Source organism: Leptopilina boulardi, unplaced genomic scaffold, assembly GCF_019393585.1.
Source record: "Leptopilina boulardi isolate dan_hultmark-lab unplaced genomic scaffold, ZJU_Lbou_2.1 LbouV2_278, whole genome shotgun sequence".
Taxonomy (NCBI): Eukaryota; Metazoa; Arthropoda; class Insecta; order Hymenoptera; family Figitidae; genus Leptopilina; species Leptopilina boulardi.
Genome location: NW_026137838.1, coordinates 66,666 through 91,218, shown reverse-complemented (window position 1 = coordinate 91,218; position 24,553 = coordinate 66,666). Strand labels below are relative to the sequence as shown.

The 24,553-nt window shown below is 25.0% G+C and overlaps 2 protein-coding genes across 2 annotated transcripts in view; both read left to right on the top strand.

Annotated features, from left to right (window-relative positions):
- Positions 1–24,553, top strand: part of LOC127281768 (lachesin-like) — a 69,626-nt gene that overhangs the window by 6,626 nt on the left and 38,447 nt on the right. The window contains exon 2 of the mRNA XM_051305651.1: positions 23,562–23,623. The gene's annotated coding sequence lies outside the window, so the exon portion shown is untranslated. The remainder of the gene's footprint in view (positions 1–23,561; positions 23,624–24,553) is intronic.
- LOC127281771 (testicular haploid expressed gene protein-like) lies at positions 8,122–12,819 on the top strand. The gene is made up of 7 exons (XM_051305654.1): positions 8,122–8,581; positions 9,047–9,150; positions 9,260–9,352; positions 10,367–10,513; positions 11,471–11,591; positions 12,053–12,287; positions 12,573–12,819. The coding sequence occupies exons 1-7, from the start codon at positions 8,471–8,473 to the stop codon at positions 12,728–12,730; spliced, it is 969 nt and encodes a 322-aa protein (XP_051161611.1). The 5' UTR covers positions 8,122–8,470; the 3' UTR covers positions 12,731–12,819.

Below are 24,553 nucleotides of genomic sequence, written 5' to 3'. Positions count from 1 at the left end.
TATATGATGTGTGTCCTGAATATAAAAATAATTGCAGGATTTTCTTTTTGCTTTTATATCAGAATTGTCTATTTATTATATTTCAGTTTTCTCCTCATTCAGCAAAAAATTTTCCCCTTTTCATTAAAAAAAAAAAAAAAAACCAATCTGATTTATCTTATCTACAATTCCCACGATATTTTTTCCGAAAAACTAATAATCGTAACACTGAACAAAATTTATTTAATAGAAATAAATATTTATTTGATAATAGTCAAGTAACCGATTATTTAAATTAAATTTTTTTTGTGCTATTTGTAGGAAAAACGAACTAATAATAAATAAACCTAGCGGTGGCGTCCTGAACTAAATAGTGTTCCTCTAGCGGTGGCGTCCTCAACAAAAACACTCCCCCTAGTGGCGGCGTCTTTAACTAAAGCGCCAAAAATTTAGAAATTAAAAAAAGTTATTATGTAGCAAATAATAATTAATACAATTATTTTTTTGATAATAGTCAACCCAAGAAGCACGTAATATATCCTCAATATCAAGGTAATATTACACGTGAGATTCGTAATATAACGCTGTAATATTACAGTAATCTTACAGTGATCTTAAAATGTCCGCCTCAAGGTAATATTACCGGGAATATTACTGTAATATTACTGGGAATATTACTGTAATATTAACGGTAATATTACAGTAATATTACAGACTGATTTGAGTTATTCATAAAGCATAAAAAACGTAAATATATTATAAGTCAATTTGGCTTGTTGGTAAAACTCTGGACTCGTGTCCTTTGAGTTCGGGGTTCGATTCCCTGGATGGGTAGATTTTTTTCGTAAAGAAATGTTCCCATAATATTACTGTAATATTCTCTTGTAATATTACCTTAATATTACGGTATAATATTACTGCAATATTACTGTAATATTACCTTAATATTAGCGCGTAATATTACAGTAACATTACCGGTAATATTACCTTGAGGCGGACATTTTAAGATAACTGTAAGATTACTGTAATATTACAACGTTATATTACGAATCTTACATGTAATATTACCTTGATATTGAGGTTATATTACGTGCTTCTTGGGAAGTAATCGATTAGTTGAATTAATGAAATTTTTATTTTCAATGTAGTTTTTTTTAGTTTTTGTAAATTTGTCTTTTTTTGAGGGGGAGGGAGGTGGTTGGACGCCAATGATGAACAAGTCTCTATCTGAGATATGTCTAGGGAAAATGTTACACATCCTGTATGTTTACAACAAGGAATGTTGGAAAATCAGATGAAAACTTCATACTAAAGTGATTTTAGTTCGTTACCTCTCCTGTTTCCGGTGTCGGGCCAAGTTTACGAAACCCTCCCACCTCCCCCCCTTTTATACACCGCCTAAAGTAAAAGCGGTCCAGTTGCATAACTTCCGGGGGTTGTAATTTTCTGGCATTAACAAAATTCCCCCTCATGTTTGTAAATTGCTGCGCATGGATAAAAGGAAACATCTCACGGTTCCTTCCTCTCTTGATCGTATATATAGAATTATATATAATCCACTTTTTACATTCTTTTTTTTTGCTTGATTTTAGAAATTGTAGTTTTAATCGTTTTCTTTCTTTTCTTAAATGCACCTTCCTGCCCCCCCCCTCCCCTCCCTGCGCTTTGTGTCTGATAAAGTTCTAGCTTAATTTCCTCAATTTAATTTACTGCCCTCACTAATTAAAATTCAGGATTATTCTTGAATAGAGCACATCTCCCGCACACTTTTCTGTCTTTCGCTTTAAGTTTGAAGAACTTTCTTGGCTCAAAAAGCCATTCAATGAGAACTGTTTCTCTCTCTCGCGAATGAAAATCTTCTAGTTCTCCAGTCTTTAAGATACGTTTTAGTGTATTTTTTTTGTGTTTTTACTTTTTTTTAAAGGAAGAAAATTGTATTCCCTGGTTTGCAAACGAATTGATAAATATTCATATACTTTTTTTTACAATTAAGAAAATATTTATTTAATTCTAATAATCGGTTATAGTCACTAGAGTCACTAGATGAATTATTTTAATTTAGGACGCCATCACTAGGGGGGAGTATTTTAATTTAGGACGCCATCACTAGGGGGGAGTATTTTAGTTGAGGACGCCATCACTAGGGGGAGTATTTTAGTTGAGGACGCCACCGCTAGAGGAGCGCTTCAATTTTTCGCACTTGTATTAAATAGGAGAATTATTAATTCATTATTAATTAATTAATTAATAATAATAATAAAAAGAAGAAGAAGAAGAATAAAATAATAAGAAAATAATAAATAATAATATTAAAATAAAATAATAATTATTATAAACATCAGGTCTTAATTTAATACAATATTTTTTAAAAATTAAGGCTTATCTATTAATTAAAATATATAAAATTACTCCTATTATATATAGCAAAACAATTAAAATTCTAACTATAAATAATTAAACGATTTAAACTTTAATATATATATATATATATATATATATATATATTTGTGTAAATAATAATTTATGCCATGGAAACGTGCCTTTTATTTAAATGTAATAAGAATAATGAAGAATCTTGTTGTGTATGTAAAAGAAAATAGTGATGCGGTTGAATGGTGTGATAATAATGTTTGAAACGTCTGACCAAAACACACGTATTCTACTTAAAACGAATTTGTATTCCTCAGGAATAGAAGGTAGTGGAAAAAAAGAAGACTATATATATGAAAGTCGTGGGTGAGAGATAAAACACGCTGTCCCATCAAACATTTCCTAATCTACTTAGAGCCAATTTCCTCACCTCTAGATCAGTTTTATCCCTCGTATTTTTTACACACCAGAAAATCCTGAATTCTAATTGGAATTAACCTCATATAGTTTTCAAAACAAAGTTAATCAGTATACAACAATCGTTTGAAAAAAAAAATTTTCAAAAACTTTTTTTTTTTGATTGTATTTGAAAAAAATTTATTTCATTCAAGTAATCGGTTACTTGACTATTATCAAATAAATATTTTAAATTATTATTTCTACGTTATTAATAATTTTTTTTACTGATTTCTAAATTTTTGGCGCTTTAGTTGAGGACGCCATCACTAGGGTGAGTGTTTTAATTGAAGACGCCACCGATAGAGGAACGGTTTATAGTTAAGAACATCGCCGCTAGGTTTATTTTGCAGTTCGTTTGTGAAAAAAAAAAAATTATTGTATTCAAATAATCGGTTATTTGACTATTAATTGGTTCTAGTAAATATTTATTTAAAATATATATTATATAAATAAGATATTAATTAATAGGAGATTAATAACGTTTTAGAGAAAATCATGCATCAACTAAAATACCGTTAAAACCAGTAGCATATATATATATATAGAAATTGTCAGAGAGAAATCTTATCATTGACGTCCCGAAGGATTTCAAGTGCCAAGTAAACAGACTCGAATCTGAGATTTCCCATGCGAGATTGACGAAACGGAGATTCGTGAATTGTTGGTTAATAAGATCTACAAGCATGTATCCTCATAAAAAATGCACATTAGAAAAAAATTTAGTCTCGTGTATTGAAAACAAATTTCAATTTACTTTTTGTTTTCTCTATGCGGCTATAATTTTTTTCTTTTCAATTCACTTCTTTTCTACCCAAATAAATATTTTTGCCAAGTAATATTTTTTATCTCTAAATCAAATAAATTTTTTCATCTTTGAAATAAATAATATATATTTTTCCTCAATTAAAGCGTCAAAAATTTAGAAATTAGTAAAAACATTATTAGTTACGTAAAAATAATAATTATAAATATTTATTTGCTAATAGTCAAGTAACCGCAATTATTTGAATCAAATAAATTTTGTTTTAATTTTCCTTAAAAAAAATGTTGCATTTTTTTTTCTCCTCCAACGGAAAAAACTATTTTGCGGTTGATTCTTTTATCAAAAAAAAAAAAAAAGAAAGGAAAGAAAAAGGAAAAAGTCGAGTATATATAAATAACAAGGGGATTAATTAAGGTTCGCGAAAGTGTGATGCTTATTTTAGAAAGGAATAAGAGAATTTCATTAGAATGCACTCATCCGGAAATTGTTACCCGTTCGGTTTACAAATCACGTTCACAGTTAGATGGTATGTATAGGTATATATATATATATATAGCGAGCGCGCGGGTCCTTGCACGAATGGAATCTCTAAAGAAAAGAAAAAGTCTCGTTTGGTAAAAGCTATACAGAGAAAACGACCCTATTCAAGCTTAAAGTGTCACCAGAACAGATGGTCCTTCCATGTGTATATAAATTTATTATATACCGCGAAACATCATATAGAAAATTATACTCCTCTATATAAACTGATAAAAAATTATTTCATTTAAATTTTAACCTATTTGTTTATTTGAAATATATATTGTATTTGCATTAAAAAAAAAAAAAACAAAATTTGATTGAAACAGGGAAAATCTAGAGTCAATGTAAATTTGCATATAAAATTTTAGAGCGCATGTAATTTTATGATAACGAGGTGTATATGTGAATGCCCTACATCATATTATGAAAGCAATAATTCTTAATCAAACAGTACCGCGCGTATTAGCTTTTAAGCTATGAATGTTTCAGTATTATATATTTTGTATTATATAACAAATTTTCACTTTGAAAAAGAAAATTACTATTTTCCATTTATTTAAATATCTTTCTTTTTTTTATTTAATTGATTTTAAAGCTCTTTAGTGAAAGTTAAAATCAGTTCAATCAGATTTATCTTTTCCGTAATATTGGGTCGCGCGCTCATTTCTCTCTCTCTCTCTCTCTCTCTCTTTTTTGTCCTCCTCTCTTATTCATTTTCACTTTTGACAGTCCCTCACGTTTCCAAGCTCATTCTATATGTATATATTAACTCTGAAAAATAGATCTTCCGATAAAAGGATTCAGGTGAATAATATTTTTCTTCCATCTGGACTTATATCTCAGCCATGACGTGAACACTGTCTATATATATATATATATATATATATATATGCTTGTACATTCTTATGCATAACCTTTTAAGAATGAATAATATAATTCATACTCGCTTTTATATACAAGAGAACTGAAAAAAATTGCACTCTCTTCATATATGTGTTTTACATGCTTCGTTGTTGCACTTTTCGGATTTTATCGGTTTTAAGAAAAGTGTTTTTTTTCTCTATTATAAATAAATATTTTTTTAAATGAATTTTTGTATTCTTTTACTAAACTCGATTATTATTATTTTTATTATTATTATTTTATTATTACTATTTTTATTATTATTATTATTATTATTATTATTATTAAACATTTGTAAATATTTTAATTGTACACAGACAAAAAAAATGATGATATAATTTTAAAAATGGTAATTATGCATTTCAAAAATAATTTAATATAATTTTATCGCCTCTTGGGTAAAGAAAATATTTAGTCAAACTATCTAATTTTTGGCATTATAGTAGATAAAGTTGGTTTTAGTCAGAAATAATGATTAAATTAGAAAATCAGTAGTAAAAGAATAAATTTAGTCAGACTTTCTTAGCGTTTGTAAATTTTTCAGTAGTACAAGTCAACATTTAGTCAAACTCTGTTAAAGTTTTTCCCCTGTAATTTTGTCAGTAGTAGAAATCAATGTTTAGTCAGACTTTCTTAATATTTTTTTTTAATTTTTCCAGTGGCACAAGTCAATAGTTAGTCAGACTCCCTTTAATGTTGGTAATTTTTCCAGTAATGCAAGTCAATATTTAGTCATATTTTCTTAATATTTTTGTGTTTCTGTAATTTTGTCAGTGGTACATGTCAATATTTAATCAGACTTTTTATGTTTGTAATTTTTTTCAGTAGTACAAGTCAATATTCAATTATTTAGAAAGACTTTACAAATGTTTTTAATTTTGCCAGTGATACAAGTCAATGATTAGTCAGACTCCCTTTAATGTTGGTAATTTTTCCAGTAATGCAAGTCAATATTTAGTCATATTTTCTTAATGTTTTTGTGTTTCTGTAATTTTGTCAATGGTACAAGTCAATGTTTAATCAGACTTTTTATGTTTGTAATTTTTTTCAGTAGTACAAGTCAATATTCAATTATTTAGAAAGACTTTACAAATGTTTTTAATTTTGCCAGTGATACAAGTCAATGATTAGTCAGACTCCCTTTAATGTTGGTAATTTTTCCAGTAATGCAAGTCAATATTTAGTCATATTTTCATAATATTTTTGTGTTTCTTTAATTTTGTCAGTGGTACAAGTTAATATTTAATCAGGTTCTCTTAATATATAACGTTTTCGTAATTTTGTCAGAGGTAGTACGAGTCAATATTTAGTCAATCTTTCTATAATTATATTAGTAAGTACAAGTCAGTTTTTTGGTCAGACACATTAGCGCAGTAAAAAGAAAAGAAAAATTTCCTATAAGTAAAAAAAAAAAAAAAAATCTTTGCGGATAAACATTTAGAAATCTTGACTTTTTTTTGTGTTTTTATTTTATAAAACACAGTATTATACCATGTCTGAAACAATTTAATCTCAGTATAAAATAGCGAAATCCATCATCCATAAGGTAGAAATTTGTCGCTTTTACTCACCTCGTTCAATTCAAAGTTTATGATGCAATTTCTTGTATCTTTTTCATAGCATCGTGAGTGCTATATATATATATTGTTAAAGAAGAAATAGACAAGAATATCGTTGGGGGGGGAGAGGGGGGAATGCGCAGCATATATATATAGTACAAGCGGAGGGAAATCCATTTTCTTGGAAAACGGGTCGTTAGAAAAGTAATGACTTTGGTTCGTAGGAGATGTAAGCGACCGGTGGCAACAACTGGAAAGTAAAGCCTTGCGCGTTTCAAACATAAAGACCCATTGAAATTGCTTGCGCCTTTGCCCGTCTCTCTTTCTCTCTCTCTCTACTATATATACATATATATATAGATCCTGAGACAGTCCTGGGACAATTTGAGCTCATGTGAAAAGTAAGGGTGCGGCAATAATCGTTAAATCTCTACGTGAAAACATCACTAAAATTGAACTCTCACTACTCGTTACATCACAATTGCAAAAATCCTCCACCTCCTCCCATGCCCCACTGAAAGATCCAATTTAATTTTTTTTTTTGATCCTAAAGCTTCTTTAAATTAATAAAAATTCCCAAATTACGAATTTTCATTTTTCGAATTAATTTTTTTTATACTAATTTTTATTAATAAAATTTTTAGCTATACTGATTTTTTGGCAGAATTTTAATTTGTACGAATTTTTAATTAATAGAAATTTTAAGGCGCCAAATTTTTGTCCGAAATTATTATGGCGCACTCACACCCTTTTTTGGCTACCTGCCTGCCTGCAGGTTACCATGGCATCGCACGAGTGTGAGTGAGACAGAAAATTTGAATATTCAAATTTTTAAATTTTTCTGTCGCACTCACTCTCATGCGTTGCCATGGTAACCTGCAGGCAGCCAAAAAGGTGTGAGAGCGCCTTTACAGAACAAATAATCGATTTTGGCGCTATTTTTAAATCGCGCCGAAATCTCTTTCTGTCAATTGTTTGTTCGACTATTTGTAATTTCGGACAAATGAAAATTCGGCGTCATACAAATTCAGAGAAATTATAATTGTCTATATTAATTTATATAGTATAATTAAAAAATTTTTATTTGATTTTTTGAAAAATAGGAACGAAAAAAAAATTTGTATTCACAGAAAAGGAATTAATTTTTCTCTGTTATTTTATCACATTTAAATATGTATATAATTTTTATATATATATAAACTTTGCATCGCGAGTAATTTTATAAAAAAATATTTCGAGTTCAATTCAATTCGTATATATACTAATAATTTACATTTTCATTAAGCTTCAGGCAAAATTTATTTAATCATACTTTCGACATCAGGTTCTAAAATCCGTATATTAAAAAAAAAATACATTTAAAAATTAGTTTTTTTAAAAATAAAATCGAGAAAAAAAATGAATTAATATAATAAAGTGCGGAGATTAAAAAAAAATAAAAAAAATAAAAAATTGGATATTTCAAAAGTTAAAATCGCTTTTTCTTGAACGAACGAATCCCATTGGCAATCCCATTAACAGTTGACGTATCTTAATGATCTATATGAGAAAGATCTGAGCAAACTTCTTGGCGGACCTTTTCGTACCTTCAATTTTTTTTTTCTCCCCCTTTTCTCACTCTTTCTCTTCCTCTTGAACGTTGCTCATCTATCATTGGGAAATATGGCATTTTCTCTCGCAGTGTAAAATTTTTTTTTAAGTTTTCCAACTTGGCAATGGTCAAGTGAAATTTTCTTTTTATAAAAATGTTTTGAAATTTTCTGTATTTAAAGTTAAAAACGATGTTTTTTTATGATAATCCGGATGAGCTTTCGTAGAAAAGTATCATATATATTTATATACGAAATTGCACTTTAAATCGACAAAGATAAGAGACAGGATTTGAAAATTGTGTTAAGAGATAGTCGATGTAAAAATGGTATCAAAAAGGGTTAAGTACGCTCGGGCGCATCTTTCTCGAAGAAAACACATTGCATTGCTCGCACGTCCATTACAGATACATTTACAAAAAGATATTAACATTTTAGTGAGTTTATTATAAAGTTTTTTCAATCTTTTTTTTCTCCTTTTTAATTTTTGGTTAGTTTATATTTTCACTGTTTATTTTTTCGATTTTTTTTAAATTAGTTAATTATTATAATTACGAATATTAATATAATATACTGTATTAATAATAGTAATAATAATAATAATAATAATAATAATAATTCCTTCTTTTTTCCATTTATTTCTCTTTCGTTAGAGTTTATATTTTCATTGTTTTTTTTCGATTTAAACTTTTAATTAGGTAATTATTATAATTACAAATAATAATATATTATATTATTATTACTAATATTTTCATAATTTTTTTCCTTTTTATTTCCCTTTTGTTAGTTTATATTTTTAGTATTTATTTTTTTTTCTCATTAAACTTTTAATTAGGTAATTATTATAAATTTTTTTTTCTTTTTGAAAGTTTGACTATAATTTGCTTTTTAATTGTACATAGGAGCATCCATTTACCGTGTCTAGAGCAGCCTTGAAGTTTCATCCCACAAAACGCATTAAGATCATGGCAAAGCCAAAGTCTATTAATAAGAAATATGATCCTGCGTAAGGAATTTAGTCGGGGGAGCAAAAAAATATATATATATTTTTTTTTGCTTACTATATATAGATAAATAGTTTCAGAATTTGTCAATAAAATATTAATGTCGTTTAGAAAGAAATCCCTGATATATTTCAAGGTCCCTCCAGCGGCGTTGAATGCCAAAGCAAGTAATCGAATAAAGGATCTTTCCCTTCCCCAAAAAAGGTATTTTTATTATTATTATTATTATTATTGAAAATTATTCTCATATTTTTCAAATCCCATATTATATTAATTTTTATAGAATAATATAAAAATTAATTTATATTAATAAATAATTTACAATAATAATAATAATAATAATATTAATAATAATAATAATAATAAATAAAAATAATAACTAAAAATAATAATTTAAATTAGTTGTATATTTAAAAAAAAAAGTATTTTATATTTGTATGAAAATTATTTATTATTTTATTATGTTATAAAATAATAATAATTTATTTATTATTTTATAAAAAAATATTATTTTAAAAAAAATTTTGATTTTTATATTTTTGTATAAAAATTATTTTATTATATAAAAATAATTATAAATTGCATAAAAATGAATTTTATATTATTATTTTTCAGTTTTTTTTTTTTTTTTTTTTTAATTTTACTTTGAAATTAGTAAATAGAAGATAAAAGGGGTATTGGTTTTAGTTTTAGTGCGTTTATAGAAAATGGGGTCGCGCACAAAACAATTTTCCGAAACTTGAAGTAACTGTCGCCATTGGCCTAAGTGGAGTGACGATGTTCCTCCAAGTGACTTTGGAACTCATCGCAGTTCCAAGACCAAGTGACATTATAGAACGTGACATTAGAAGTAGTTTCGCAAATGAGGCACTTACAATGTGCATATCACACGTGCATGTCTTTTGAAAGTCAGCTTCCATCCAATCGTTATATACATATATATATATATATATATATATTCTACACTTAAACACAAACTGACATTTCAAGTTTCTACATCTCATTTTCCTCAAATTTTCCTAATTGTCTTAAAATTTCATTTTTAAAAAAAAATTATTTTATCAGTTAGGAAAAAATTTTATTTAAATTAATAATAAAATTATTAATAAAAAAAATTAATTAATAATAAATAAATTGATAATTAATTAATTATTAAAAATAATAAATAAGGATTTTGAAATTTGTAGTTTTTAAACGATGGCTTTTTTTTTTTTGCAGTGCAGTGAATCATATACGAAAATTGTTTTTTGAAAATAAAACGAAAATGGAATATATAAATAAAATTTCACTTGAAATTCGCAAATCGAGATACCAAAAGTATCGACTTATTTGCAACACACTCCATCAGCAAGCATTCGCCAGGGAGTATGCGAGAGAGTTTCCAGTTCGCTTTCGCTCGACTGCTCTCCTTCATTCATTTTGTCAAGGGACTTCCTCATGAAAAGCCCATTTCAAACCAGAGATCGGGAAAACGAATCTTCCAACTTTTCTTATCTATTTTTCCAACCCGTTTAGACAATTCTTCAATTCCCCCGTCAATACCATTTCGTCGCCATTTTACAAATCAGTATATATATACTATATATAAAAAATATAGTTTTTCCTCTCAATATTAAGGGCATGTTATACATTAAAAAAAAAAATTATTTTTTTTTTGTTAAAACCGCGTTTGGAATAATTTTTATAATAAAATTATTATAAAATCATTATAACTATAATAAGAATTATTTTCATTTTTATTATAAATGAAAAAAAATTTATTTAATTCAAATAATCGACTATAAATATTATTCAATATTTAAATAAATGTTTACTTGAATCGAATAATTTTTATTTGAATTAAATAAATTGTATTTGTTCCTATTAAAGAAATTATTGATTCAAATTTAGTTAATTCAAATAAAAATTATTTGGTTCGATTAAATATTTATTTGATAATAGCATAGAAAATTAAAAGGCATTAAAATAAGCTGTAACGCTTCTTATTTTAATCCAATTTTGCTTATTTTAATCCATTTTAGGTATTAAAATAAGCAAAAATTGGATTAAAATAAGAAGCGTTGCAGCTTATTTTAATGCCTTTTAATTTTCTGTGAGACGATTATTTGAATCAAATAAATTTTTTTTTTGTATAATGAAAATTATTTTAATATTATTATAATTATAATAAAAATTATCATTTTACCTAAATTGATGGAGAGAAGTTGAGTTGAATATTAAAAATATTAATTTATTCCTGATTTTATATTAATTAATTAGACTAGTTTTTTTTTTTTATTAAATTTTTCGATAATTTTTTTCTAATTAAAATTTCCCTATTAGGAATGTTTGGAAAAAGAAATTGAAAAGATTTTTAGAAAAACCATCCGATTGGGAGAGGCACAATAAAGTTTTAGAAAGACTCGCAAAACCGAAAGGAAAACAGATTTCACAACAATTATTAGTATTTTTATTATTATTATTATTATTTTATTATTATTATTTATTTATTATTATTATTTTTTTCTATTGTTATTTTTATTATTAATATAATACGCGGGAATGTTCAAAACCATTCACAGAATTTTTAAACACATAAAATATTATTTGATGCCATATATATATATATATATAGTAAAAAAGAAAAAATAGTTTAAAAATTGCAGTTCCAAAAGTTTTAAAAGTTATTTTGTCGCAAACTTTTTCACGAGGGAAAAAGGGAGGAATTTTTCATATATGAACATTCCCTTTATATATATATATATATATATATATATATATATATATAATTTTTCACTTATTGTCTTTTTTTTCTATTTACAAAACTATATATAGAAAATGCTACTTTGATATAAAATAGTTTAGTAATGAAAAATTCAAGAGAAAATATTATATTTTAAAAAACAATTTTTTAATCGCTTTTAGCCTTTAAAGAAATCGAGAAAAAAAAAATTATATGATTCAGCAAGAGTTGAAAAATTGTCCCAACCAATTGCTAGAGAAGCGCCATCAAAGAAAAATGCCTTTAAAGTTAAATCAAGTGCTCTTAGTTATGAACTGACCGATAGAATGAAAGAACTTGCTTATCGAAATTATCCCCGAATTTACATAGAACCTCGTATTCCTGGAAAAGTTTCAATAGCCGCATTAATGTATGAGGGTAATTAAAAAAAAGGGAATTATTTCATTTAAAATTTATTAATTAATCATTAATTTTTAAAAATAATAAACAATATTTTATAACAACAGCAACAACAACAAATAATAACAATAATAATAATAATAATAATAATAATAATAATAATAATAATAATAATAATAATAATAATAATAACAAAAAGAACATCGATAATAATGATAATTTATAAAAAATTATTAATTAATTAATTAATTAATAATAATAGTTAAAAATGAATAATAATTCTTGATATTAATTTTTAAATAGCTAATGACCGAATAAACATTCTTGCAAGACCGCCAAACAGACCACCGGGAAGGGAAACTGACTTAAAAGACAATGCCTTTGATGTTTCTCCAACAGCATTAAAAGCTTGGTGTTCACCTAGAATTAAAGTTTTGGCTAAACACAAACGTCGATTATAAAATAATTAATTTTTGTCATTAGTTTTAATCAGAAATAATGATTAAATTAGAAAATCAGTAGTAAAAGAATAAATTTATAGTCAGACTTTCTTAGAGTTTGTAAATTTTTTCAGTAGTACAAGTCAACCTTTAATCAGACTCTATTAATATTATTGTAATTTCATCAGTAGTAGAAGTAAATGTTTAGTCAGACTTTCTTAATATTTTTTTTTTTTTTAATTTCGATTATAAAATAATTAATTTCATTGATTATTATTATTATTTTTTTTTTTACGAATTACTGTGGCATTACCTATAATAAATATAATAATAATATTATTTTTTTGTTGCTAATTAAAAATTTAATTTAACATAAATAACATAGAAAAAAAAATTTTTATACCTAAAATAGCGATATATTTCTTTAAAATATCGAAACTTTTACTATTTTAGTGAAACATATCGCTATTTCAGGTAAATATTTTTTTCCGTGAAATAAAATAAATATTTACTTGAACCAAATAATTTTTGAAACCAGATTGGTGGCGCCACTGTCTATGTCGTTTATTAGTTGCTCATTTTGAGTTGCAACAAAAATGAGACTAGATTTTTTCTGTGTATTTGAACCAAATTTCTGTATATTTAAAAAAAAAAAATTTTTTTTAATTGATTCAAATAAAAATTATTTTGGTAATATTAATTTTGATAATAGTCGATTATTTGAATTAAATAAATTTTTTTGTTATAAGGTAATTTATACGATAGAATCTTTTTAAGAATTCAAATAATTGCAAATAGAAGAAAAAAAAAATTCGTACATATAATGGAAAAATTGAGGAAGTAGAGTGGATTAAAAAATCTATATGATATGAAAAAATGCTAGTATGAAAGTTGTCACATATTGTAAGCTGTAGAAATTGCTTTTGTGAACTGTGATCTCTATATATATATCTCTCTCTCTCTCTAAAAGTTGAAACTTTCTTCATTTGGTGCAATGACATGAAGTTTTTCGATCGTTTTCATATATATATATATATATATATATATATATATACTATACAGACGCGTTCAATCGTCAATGTCCAATCGAAATTGATGAAAGTGGAACATTGCAATCAAACGAAACAAACATGTATATGAAGCACATGTATACACAATATATATGCATACATATGCATGCTGCGCGAGTCAGGAGGTTCTAGAAAAGGTTTTCCGGAATTTTTTTTTTTTTCTCCTTTTTTTCCCTCTCACTGGATACTATGCGCTTTTGCAACAGAATTCATTCGTAAAACTCTCTTTTTTTTTGGAATATATAGCAATCACAATAGCTTCCATACAGGTATCATTGAGGGGGGTAATCAAACTCCAATAATCAACTGTTATAACATTTGAACCCTTTTTTTTTTTTTTTTACTCATCATCAGAAAAAAAGAAACTGAAACCATAAAAATAGCGAAAAAAAAAAATTCAAGTCGAATAACAAAGTTTTTTAATATCACGAGAAGACTGCAGAAGCCAAAAAAAGTTTTTTTTTTTTTTTTTGCTCAATTTATGGAAATTTAGAGATATATATATATATGAAAAAAATTACTTTTGATGAATTTTTTTTTTAAAAGAGAAAATGGAAAATTAGATTTGATATCAGAATTGTGTGTGTGTGTGTGTGTGTTTGCTGCAAAGATCAATGTTTATTTAATAGAGAAAATAGTACTTCCTGATCTTGATAGCGTTTTATGATTCTTTGAGAGAAAATTCCTTTTTGGAATAAAAGTTCGCGGGCGCGCACGATTCAGATATATAGTTTCGAACCATTGACATTTTGTCATCATTTCTCAGCAGTCACGTATTTGAAGAAAAAAAAATATATAACGTTAGGTGTATATATATATATATATATATTGAGAAAGTCCATTAGTTCAACACGTCCATTAACTGTCATAAGACGGAGGTCATCTGTCTATAAAAGAGAGTACAGATCCTTTTCGTTATAATGTCACAAAATTTAACTTTATTCGTTCATTACAAAATTTCTCAATAGAAAGTAGATTTTTTATTTTTTTATTTTTCGATCGAAGAAATTCATTTCTTTTTCTCCTTATACTTCTTCAATTTTTGTATTTTTCCGTAAATTCGATTTCCTTTTTCTTCGAGTACATTTTTCTTTGTTTATTTTTCCTTCTATGTTCTTTTCTTAAATTCCATTGTCTTGTTTTTTTTTTTTTTTTTTTACAAAATTTCTAACATTGAATAAAAACTATTTTTTTTTCTAAATACTAATTAAAAATTTTTTTCAAAATTAAATGATTCACTGAAAAAAAAAAAAATTATTGAATTCAAATAATGGAGCGCATTAATTAAACCATAAAAATTAGTTTTAATTTTTATTTTACAAAATTTTATTGGTGAAATAATTTTTAGAAAAATTTTTCAAAAAAAACATTTGATGGAATTTTCTTTTTATACCGAATTTTTATTTATAACAAGTATCATCGAATTTTAATTTGTACAAATTTTTATTTGTCCGAATTTTTACTTGTACGAATTTTTATTTGTCCGAATATTTTTTTGTATGAATTTTTATTTATCCGAAATTTTACTTGCACGAATTTTTATTTGTATACGAATTTTTAAAATTGATAGAATTTTCATTTGTTCGAAATCACAAATGCCTGAACAGACAAAAGAACATAAAAATTTCGGCCAATTTTAAAAATAGCGCCGAAATCGATTATTTGTTCGGACATTTGTAATTTCGGACAAATAAGAAATTCGCGGCGTCTTAAAAAATAATTATTATTATTTAAGTCAATTAAATCGAAATTTTTTTTCGAATACAGAATTTATTGGTTTAAATTTATTTAATTCAAATAAAAATTATCTGGTTCAATTAAATATTTATTGGATAATAGTCAAGTAATCGAATATTTGAATCAAATTTTTTTTCACTGTTGATTATATCAATTATTTAATTTTATTTTATATTAATTATTAATATTATTATTAATTAATATTAATAATTAAATAATAATAATTATTATATTAATATTAATAATTAAATAATTATTAATATTAATATCAATTAATATTAAAATTATTTTACTATTTCTATAATATTATTTGGATATAATGTTAATTGCTATACTAATTATTGAATAAACCTAATTAAGTTGAATATATAATTGATCCCAATTATTGTATGAAATTAGATGAATATAATTTGATACTATAAATATATAATAATTGAAATAATAATTTTTGAAATTTAATTTTATGCACTTTTTTTCTGTTTGCGGAAAAAATAAAATAATAATTAATCCTTATAAAATAATTGTGAAAAATGAAATTATAATTGATTTTATTTTCAACTATATGTTTAATATAAGTAAATTATCGCAGTTTCCAGGGTAATCTCGAAATTTAATCATATACTCTGATCAGGTACCTTGCGGAATGCAATTATTACTTAAGAGACCGTTGGTCACGAAGGAATTAATAAGCCTTGGGGGTGCGCTTATCTAACCGTTTAAGATAATGAAACTTTATCAATATATATATATATATATATATATATATATATATATATATAGACAATTTTTTTGCATTTGGAAAAAGAACCGAAAATTTATTATTACTATATCAAAATTTTTGAATATAAAAATTTCAATAATAAAAATTTCAATATAAATATATTTTTTTATTAATTTATTACAGTTAATTATTATTTATTTATTTATTATTTTTTCTAATTTTATATAATAATTGTTCTTATTGGTTATAATAATTTTTTTTTATATAAAAATTCTTTTTCCTTTTTTTTTTTTGGAATTTTTTCTTTTACAAATGGACCCATTTTTCGTTCTTTGGAAAATTCAAAAAGCGACCATAGAAGCGTTATATCACTTTCGACTCTGAACCGTGAGGAATATAAATTATAAAGGTCGCCCAGTTTGATATTCTGTTCAACCAACAACCTGTCGCCCCTTGAAAATGTAACCCCTTTCAAGCGTACGGTTGCCCGCTTTTCTCCATAACTAAATAAACATATACAGAGGCATGTAAATCCATTGCAAATATTAAGTGAACACATACACATACACCACAACTTCAAATTGAAAGCAATATTGACTCTTTCTACTTTTGTCATCATCTTCTTCTTCTTCTTCTTCTTTGTATAAATATTAAAAAAAAAAAAAAAATTTCCCTATTTTTTATCGTATATAAAATATTCTATTCTTTTTTTTCAAATAATAATCCTGGTAAAAAACATTTTTTTCTGCCCTTTTTTTTTGTTATAAAATATTCTATTCTTTTTTTTTTATAAAAAAAAATTCTCTCTCTCTTTTTTGTATATTGAAAAAAAAATTCTAATTTTTAATGAAAATATTTAAAAAACACTTTCTTTTATTTAATAGAATTTTTTTTAATTGTTAACAGTTTTTTAATTTAATAAATTAAAATTAAAAAAAAATATTTTGTTTAAAAGAACTCGTTTTTTCCTTTTTTTTCAAAAAAAAAAAAAAAAATAATAATTTATTCGTTTGGAAAAAAAAGTCAATATTAAAACTTTAAAGTAAATGGAAATATTAAAAATTCCTTTTATTCAGATTACAATAATAATAATAATACAATAATCATTCTTTCTATAGAATATAAAATTTTTATAAAATAAAGTGCATTAAATTTTTAATGATAATTAATTATTAATATAAAAGGAGATTTTTTAATAAAGAGTGTTGGAGAATTTTTTTTTTTTTTTTTTTTTTTAAATAGAAAAAAAAAGAAAAATATTTCGCACACGATAATTTCTCCTCTGTCTCCCTCTCTGTCTCTTTATCAGAAGGCTTTAGCGTATAGAGATTGTTAATGAGGTAATCCTGGTTACGATTACGAGTTTCGGGAGGTACACTCAACCGCTAATAAGACCATCGAAACCACTAACATAATCAATATCCAAGCAATTAGTTGCAGAACAACAGGATATAATATCACGTCGATAGCTCTCGCAGTTAATTTGGTTCATTTATCCCCCCAGTACCAGCAAGTGCGTAATTACGATTAATGAAATGTTTTTTTATTTTACCTATTTTTTATTCATAAAATTCAAATTAAATTCAATAATAATTATAATAAAATCTAATAACAACAACAACAAAAACAACAGTAATAATAATAATAATAATAATAATAATAATAATACAGTAAAAAAATATATTTTATTCAAATATAATATGTTAAATTAACAATTAAATATTTCCTTGAACCGAATAATTTTTATTTGTTTCAATTACAGAAATTATTGGTTCGAATAAAATTTATTTGATTGAAATAAATTTTTTTTCAGTGTAATAATAATAAAATAAAAACACTTGTTAAATTAATTAAAATATAATTATATATTTACAGTATAATAATTATCATATTAGAATTAATTATATTTCGTTTCTAATTTTAATCAACGTATAATAATTGATATTGAATACACAACTCTGTTTATTATAATATATTGATGATTATTATATTTTTAGTTAATTGTATTGTAATAACAATTATTATTACTTTGATTGTTCGATTATGATTAATTATTGTAATTGTATTTATTTGCTTCTTTGTTTTCATTTCATTAGAATTGAGAATTATAAAAAATATTTTATTAAAAAATAATAAATAAAAAAATAATTAAAATAATACAAAAAAAAAAAAAAATAATAAATAGAATTATTTAAAAAATGTTATTCGCTGTGTTAAGGAAAAAAAAATAAAAAATAAAAGTTTTATAAAAAAAATGGAAAAAATTTAGAACAATTAGGTGCGAGAAGAACAAGGTTGAAAAATGGAGTTATAATTTGTGTAGCGAGGGAGAAATTTACTAGTAACAAAATTCGCTTTAAATCTCAGGCCTCCTTACCACCCTCTCACCCCCCTTACCCTTCTCTCTTAATCGAGTAGCAGGTTCGTTTTCTTTACTATGGCTTTTCTTCTCCTTTTCTTATTTTTTTTTTCTTTTTTTTTTGTGACCCTTACCTCCTTTTCGCCACTTTCTTCAGCAATTTATGTGCAGACATTGCACAGAACTTTTGCCATCAGAACCTTCACTTCTCGCCCTCTATTTTTCCATCTCACTTTACTTATATGTTATATCCATTTTTTTTCTCTTTCATCTTTTTTTTTTTTTTTTTTTTTACTAAGTATTTGTCACTTTTCCTCACCTCTTTCTTTACTTTTTCCATTTCCGTTATTTTCTCTCTCTTATTTTTCATTTTCTTCTTCTCGCGCGGGGGCATTTTTCCATTTTTTTTTTTTATTTCTATACAACAATACTTTAAAGTTATAAAAACTAAAAAAATCGATGAAATAAAAATGTATACAAAGAAATTTTTTTTAATAGGGAAAAATCGTACGTACAGTTAAAAAAAGTTTTTCTCTTTTCCAAAAAGAAATATTATTGTTAATTATAATTGTAAAAATTATTATAAAATTATTTCAGTAAAATGTTGAAATTAAATTGTTTGCTTGAAGTTATTTTTGTTTAAAGTATAATATATTTAAAATGTAACTATAAAATTTTATATGTTTAAAGACAATGAACAATAAAAGAAAGAAATATATAAGTGATCAAATATATATTGGGAAATAAGGAAGTAATTTGTTGAAATTGACAATTTAATGACGTCAGTAAATAAAGTACTTAGATTCGTTCGTATAATTCGCAATTGGCTAACGCTGATCAATTGAGGGTAAGGTCATTTTCAATTTGTCCCGTGTGCTATTCGAGAACCTTTCCCTATTTATCTTTATTTTTTTTTTCTAAGGATTTGAGTATATATTGTATACTCTTTTAAAGTTATATAATAGGCCTTTTTTTGCCCTTAACTTTATCAACAGCCCAACACAAGTGACGTCAAATAACATAATGTAGTATAATAACATAATTATTTTTATCATCATTATCATTATTATTATTAATTTTTATTTTTTACAATTTTTAAGGCGCCGAATTTTTATGTGTCCGAAATTACAAATGACCGAACAAACAATCGACAGAAAAGAATTTGGCGCAAATTTTTCAAAAAATTGACCAATCACGATTTTCTTGATAATATTTCTGATTGGCCAATTTTTCAAAATTGCGCCAAATTCTTTTCTGTCGATTGTTTGTTCGGTAATTTGTAATTTTGCACATATAAAAATTCGTCGCCTTAAAAATTCTATCAATTAAAAATTTTTATAAATAAAATTTCGGACAAATTAAAATTCGATGAATGGAAATAAAAAATAATTATTATAAATAATAAGAATAAAATTCTGTTTGAATGATAATTTGGAATTGGAATTTTATATTTTATAAATTTTATATATTATTGTTATAAATTATAATTAGAATTGAATTAAACGATTATAAATAGGAGAGATTAAAATAATTTAAAGTCAATAAAAAGAAAAAGAGATTTCTTTGAATATATTTTATGGAATATAATTTTTACATTTTGATAACTCTAAGGTAGACAAAGACGAATGCGTTATCTAGCTTTGCTGAAATCGAGTCTTCTTGATGTCAGAGGTCTATGATTGATTGTTCTTATAGAAAGGGTTTTTCTCCAATCCAAATGGTTTAAAAAAAAAAAATCGATTTAGGTATTTTTAACAAAAATTGCTCTAAAAATATATTTTAGTTAAAACAATTTTTTTATTTATTTTTTTTTTTACAATTCGGAATAATTTTTTAAGAAACCAAAATTTGAGACACGTTTTTTAATAATGATAATTATGTAAAAATATATTAAAAATATTTTTTTATTCCATTTTTACAGAAATAAAAGTTGAAAACAATTTTTGTTTTGAAATATAAGAATTTTAAATGTTGATAAATAATATATATAGAAGAGTAGGAAATAAATTTTTAAAACAACATTCTATTTTTTCGCATTGAATTCGCAAGAGCATTAAAACGTTCGTGCACATAACAAGTTTTTAGAAAGTCAAAGACCCTTTCAAGGAAAATCTCTCTCTCTAACTAAACTCTTTTTTCTCTCTCTCTTTTACTTTCAGATAAGCTTTTTTTTCTTTATCCTATATCTTTGACGGTCTAATATAAATTTTCTTTTATATAAAGGAATATTAAATCAGTCTTTGCGAATTTCTAAGAGAACACAAAAGACTTGTGATTAAAAATGTAAATATTAACTATGTAATCAATATCATCCTTTGCCATTTAGTCAAAAAAGTTGTGCAAGATGGATTTTTTTTTCTTATAATATAAAACAGTATATATATGTTTCAAATAATATGCGAAAGTTAAAACTTTTTTAAATTAAATTTTTTTTTCCCTTAAATCATTGACTAGTTAATTTTTTTTATAATAGAAAATTAATGAAAATAAAATTAAAAATTTTCAAAAAAATTCAATTTTTCTTAGGCAGACTATTGTATTGCATTTTCTTGCACAAAATACACTTAAAAGTGTAGAAAAAAATTGCTAGAATAAATAGAGTAAAATTTATTTCCGACACTTTAAAAATTTTTATAAACGAAAGGACTACAAAATTTATAATTCTTATTCTCTTGCAATTTAGGTTTAATTGGTAGGGTTTTTTTTAGAGGTAATATGTTTTGTTTGAAGGTAAAAAAATAATAGAGACATGATGTTTAATTTTATTTGACTATGTAAAGGATTTTTTCATTTTCCAGGAAAACATTCTATCCACAGTACAAGTAGTAGTACAAGTAAATATTTAGTTGGACGGGTTTGCAATTTTGTTAGTAATATAAGTAAATATTTAGTCAGACATTCTTGATTTGACCTTCAAACGACCTTGAATGACCTTGACTTGACCTTCAAATGACCTTGAATGACCTTGACATGACCTTCAAATGACCTTGAACGACCTTGACTTGACCTTGACCTTGTGTCAAGCTTTTAAAGCACTTCAAAATTTATTCAGTGGTTCAAATAAATATTTAGCCAGACATTCTAAATGTTTGAAATTTTCTCAGTAGTATTACTCAGTAGTATTAGTCAACAGTAGTACAAGTAGTAGTACAATATTGTCAGTAGTACAAGTTAATATTCAGTTGGACGGGTTTGCAATTTTGTTAGTAATACAAGTAAATATTTAGTCAGACATTCTTGATTTGACCTTCAAACGACCTTGAATGACCTTGACTTGACCTTCAAATGACCTTGAATGACCTTGAATGACCTTGACTTGACCTTCAAATGACCTTGAACGACCTTGACTTGACCTTGACCTTGTGTCAAGCTTTTAAAGCACTTCTTAATTTATTCAGTGGTTCAAATAAATATTTAGCCAGACATTCTAATAGTTGAAATTTTCTCAGTAGTATTAGTCAGCAGTAGTACAAGTAGTAGTACAATATTGTCAGTAGTACAAGTTAATATTTAGTTGGACGGTCAGTAGTATTAGCCAGCAGTAGTACAAGTAGTAGTACAAGTTAATATTTAGTTGGACGGTCAGTAGTATTAGTCAGCAGTAGTACAAGAAGTAGTACAATATTGTCAGTAGTACAAGTTAATATTTAGTTGGACGGGTTTGCAATTTTGTTAGTAATACAAGTAAATATTTAGTCAGACATTCTCGATTTGACCTTCAAACGACCTTGAATGACCTTGACTTGACCTTCAAATGACCTTGAATGACCTTGACGTGACCTTCAAATGACCTTGAACGACCTTGACTTGACCTTGTGTCAAACTTTTAAAGCACTTCTTAATTTATTCAGTGGTTCAAATAAATATTTAGCCAGACATTCTAAATGTTTGAAATTTTCTTAGTAGTATAAATAAGTTATAGCAGTAGTACAAGTAAATATTTTGTTATACACGTTCTTTCTAAAAAAAAAAAATCGAATAAAATAGATTATTCTTATTCTCTTACAATTTAGGTTCAATTGGTAGGTGTTTTTTTAAAGGTAATTTGTGTTGTTTAAAGGTAAAAAAATAATAGAGACATACTGTTCAATTTTATTTGACTTTGTAAGGTAAGGTAGATTTCTATGTCGGTATTTTTTACATTTTAATTTTTCAAAATTTTTTCCGGTCCCTTTAAAAGCGAATATACGTGGGTTTCACTGTATATTATAAAATAAAATTTTTTTTAAATTAGAAAAAAATTGTAATTTCTAATTATTATGATTTTTTTACGTTATTTTGAGTGACACCAACACTCAAACATTGAGATATAATGAAATAGATGTACAAATAGATTTGCTGTCGATAATTCTCTATATATTCGTTTTTTTCCCTTATTTTTTTTTCGCGTCTTTTTCTCTGTTTTTAATCGGGGGAAATTTAATTACGATCTCGTTAAATCCTGATGGAGGGTGGTATGGGGTGTAGGTGGAGTGGGAGGGGAGGGGGCAGTAGTCTGATTAAAACAGCAAACGGAAAAGTTCTCCGAAGCGAGAAAAATCGTCCTACGAAATACAACATGCCACGTCGATGGTGGTGGTGATGATGTCGAGTCCAATTTTCCCCTGGACCAATGTTCAAATAATTTAAATGTAAATAAGTATCGGCATTGATTTTATGTCTTTACCAACAAATCAAGTCTCTGATGGATGATAGTTTCGTTCTCATATATAATTCTGTATTATAATATATATATATATATATATATTATATATAATATATAAAATATCAAAACTTTCTCAAAAATATTATTTATTTCACAAAATCAGAAGATTTTTATTAATAATTATTATTTGAGCTAATTAAATGGTATTTGTTTCAAAGACACAAATTATTGATTCTATATTGTTTTTTTATTTATTAATTTTATTTATTTTTATTTTATATATACAAATAAATAAATAATAATTTTTGTTTTGTTTTAAGGTTTGAAATAAAGGGATCGCAATTTGATGGCAAACTACGATTATCACCAGCAATTACGTAATGTAAGAATAATTGAAAATATTTTCGATATACATTTAATTTAACTCTCAATTAGATTAGGTTTTTACTCCTTTGTGTATTTATTACATAGTTTTACAATTCTTCCTCGAAACCTAAAAAAGCTAATAATAAATAAAAAAATAGTAATATACAAAATAATTATATTGATTTAAATACAGTTTATTTAATTAAAAAAGAAAAAAATTTATTTGGTTCAATTAAATATTTATTTGATAATAAGTAACCGATTATTTGAATCAAATTTTTTATATTTCACTGAAAAAATTTTTAATTTTTTTTATTTATTCTATTATATAAATATTTTTTTTTTATTTTATTATTTTTTTTTTTTAATGAAACACATTTAGTTTCGCATATATAAAATTCCGTGTGCGTTTTTTGATCGACACTCTCGTGGAGTATTACAGTCGTAAATCGAAGTGATTCTTTGACTCTAAATTCTCGAAATGGTTGGTTTGATGACTCTATATATAGAAGTGTTAACATTTCCTTTAAGTTCGATTTCTTTATAGTAGCAAGATAGGTGTGTGTGATGCAACATAATGCAGCTCCAAAATTGCGCCATTAATTTAACGAGCGACGTGCTTTACATTCTGTACAGTAATTTCTATCTAAGACATTATGTCAAATTATTATTATTATTATTATTATTATTATTATATATTTCTCCATATTATATAAATCTTAGTCCACTCTCAAATATTTAAATAATCGTTTGAAAATATTTATAACATAAAAGCGAAAAATATAATAATAATAATTATTATTTTTTTCTATTTCATTTTTTAGTTTTTTTTTTATTACATTTTTCTTTAATTATTATTATTAGTAGTGGTATTAAATACATACGTAGTTTTAATATAAAAAAATAATTACACTCCTTGTTTTTTCTTTCATTTTTTTTTTTTGTT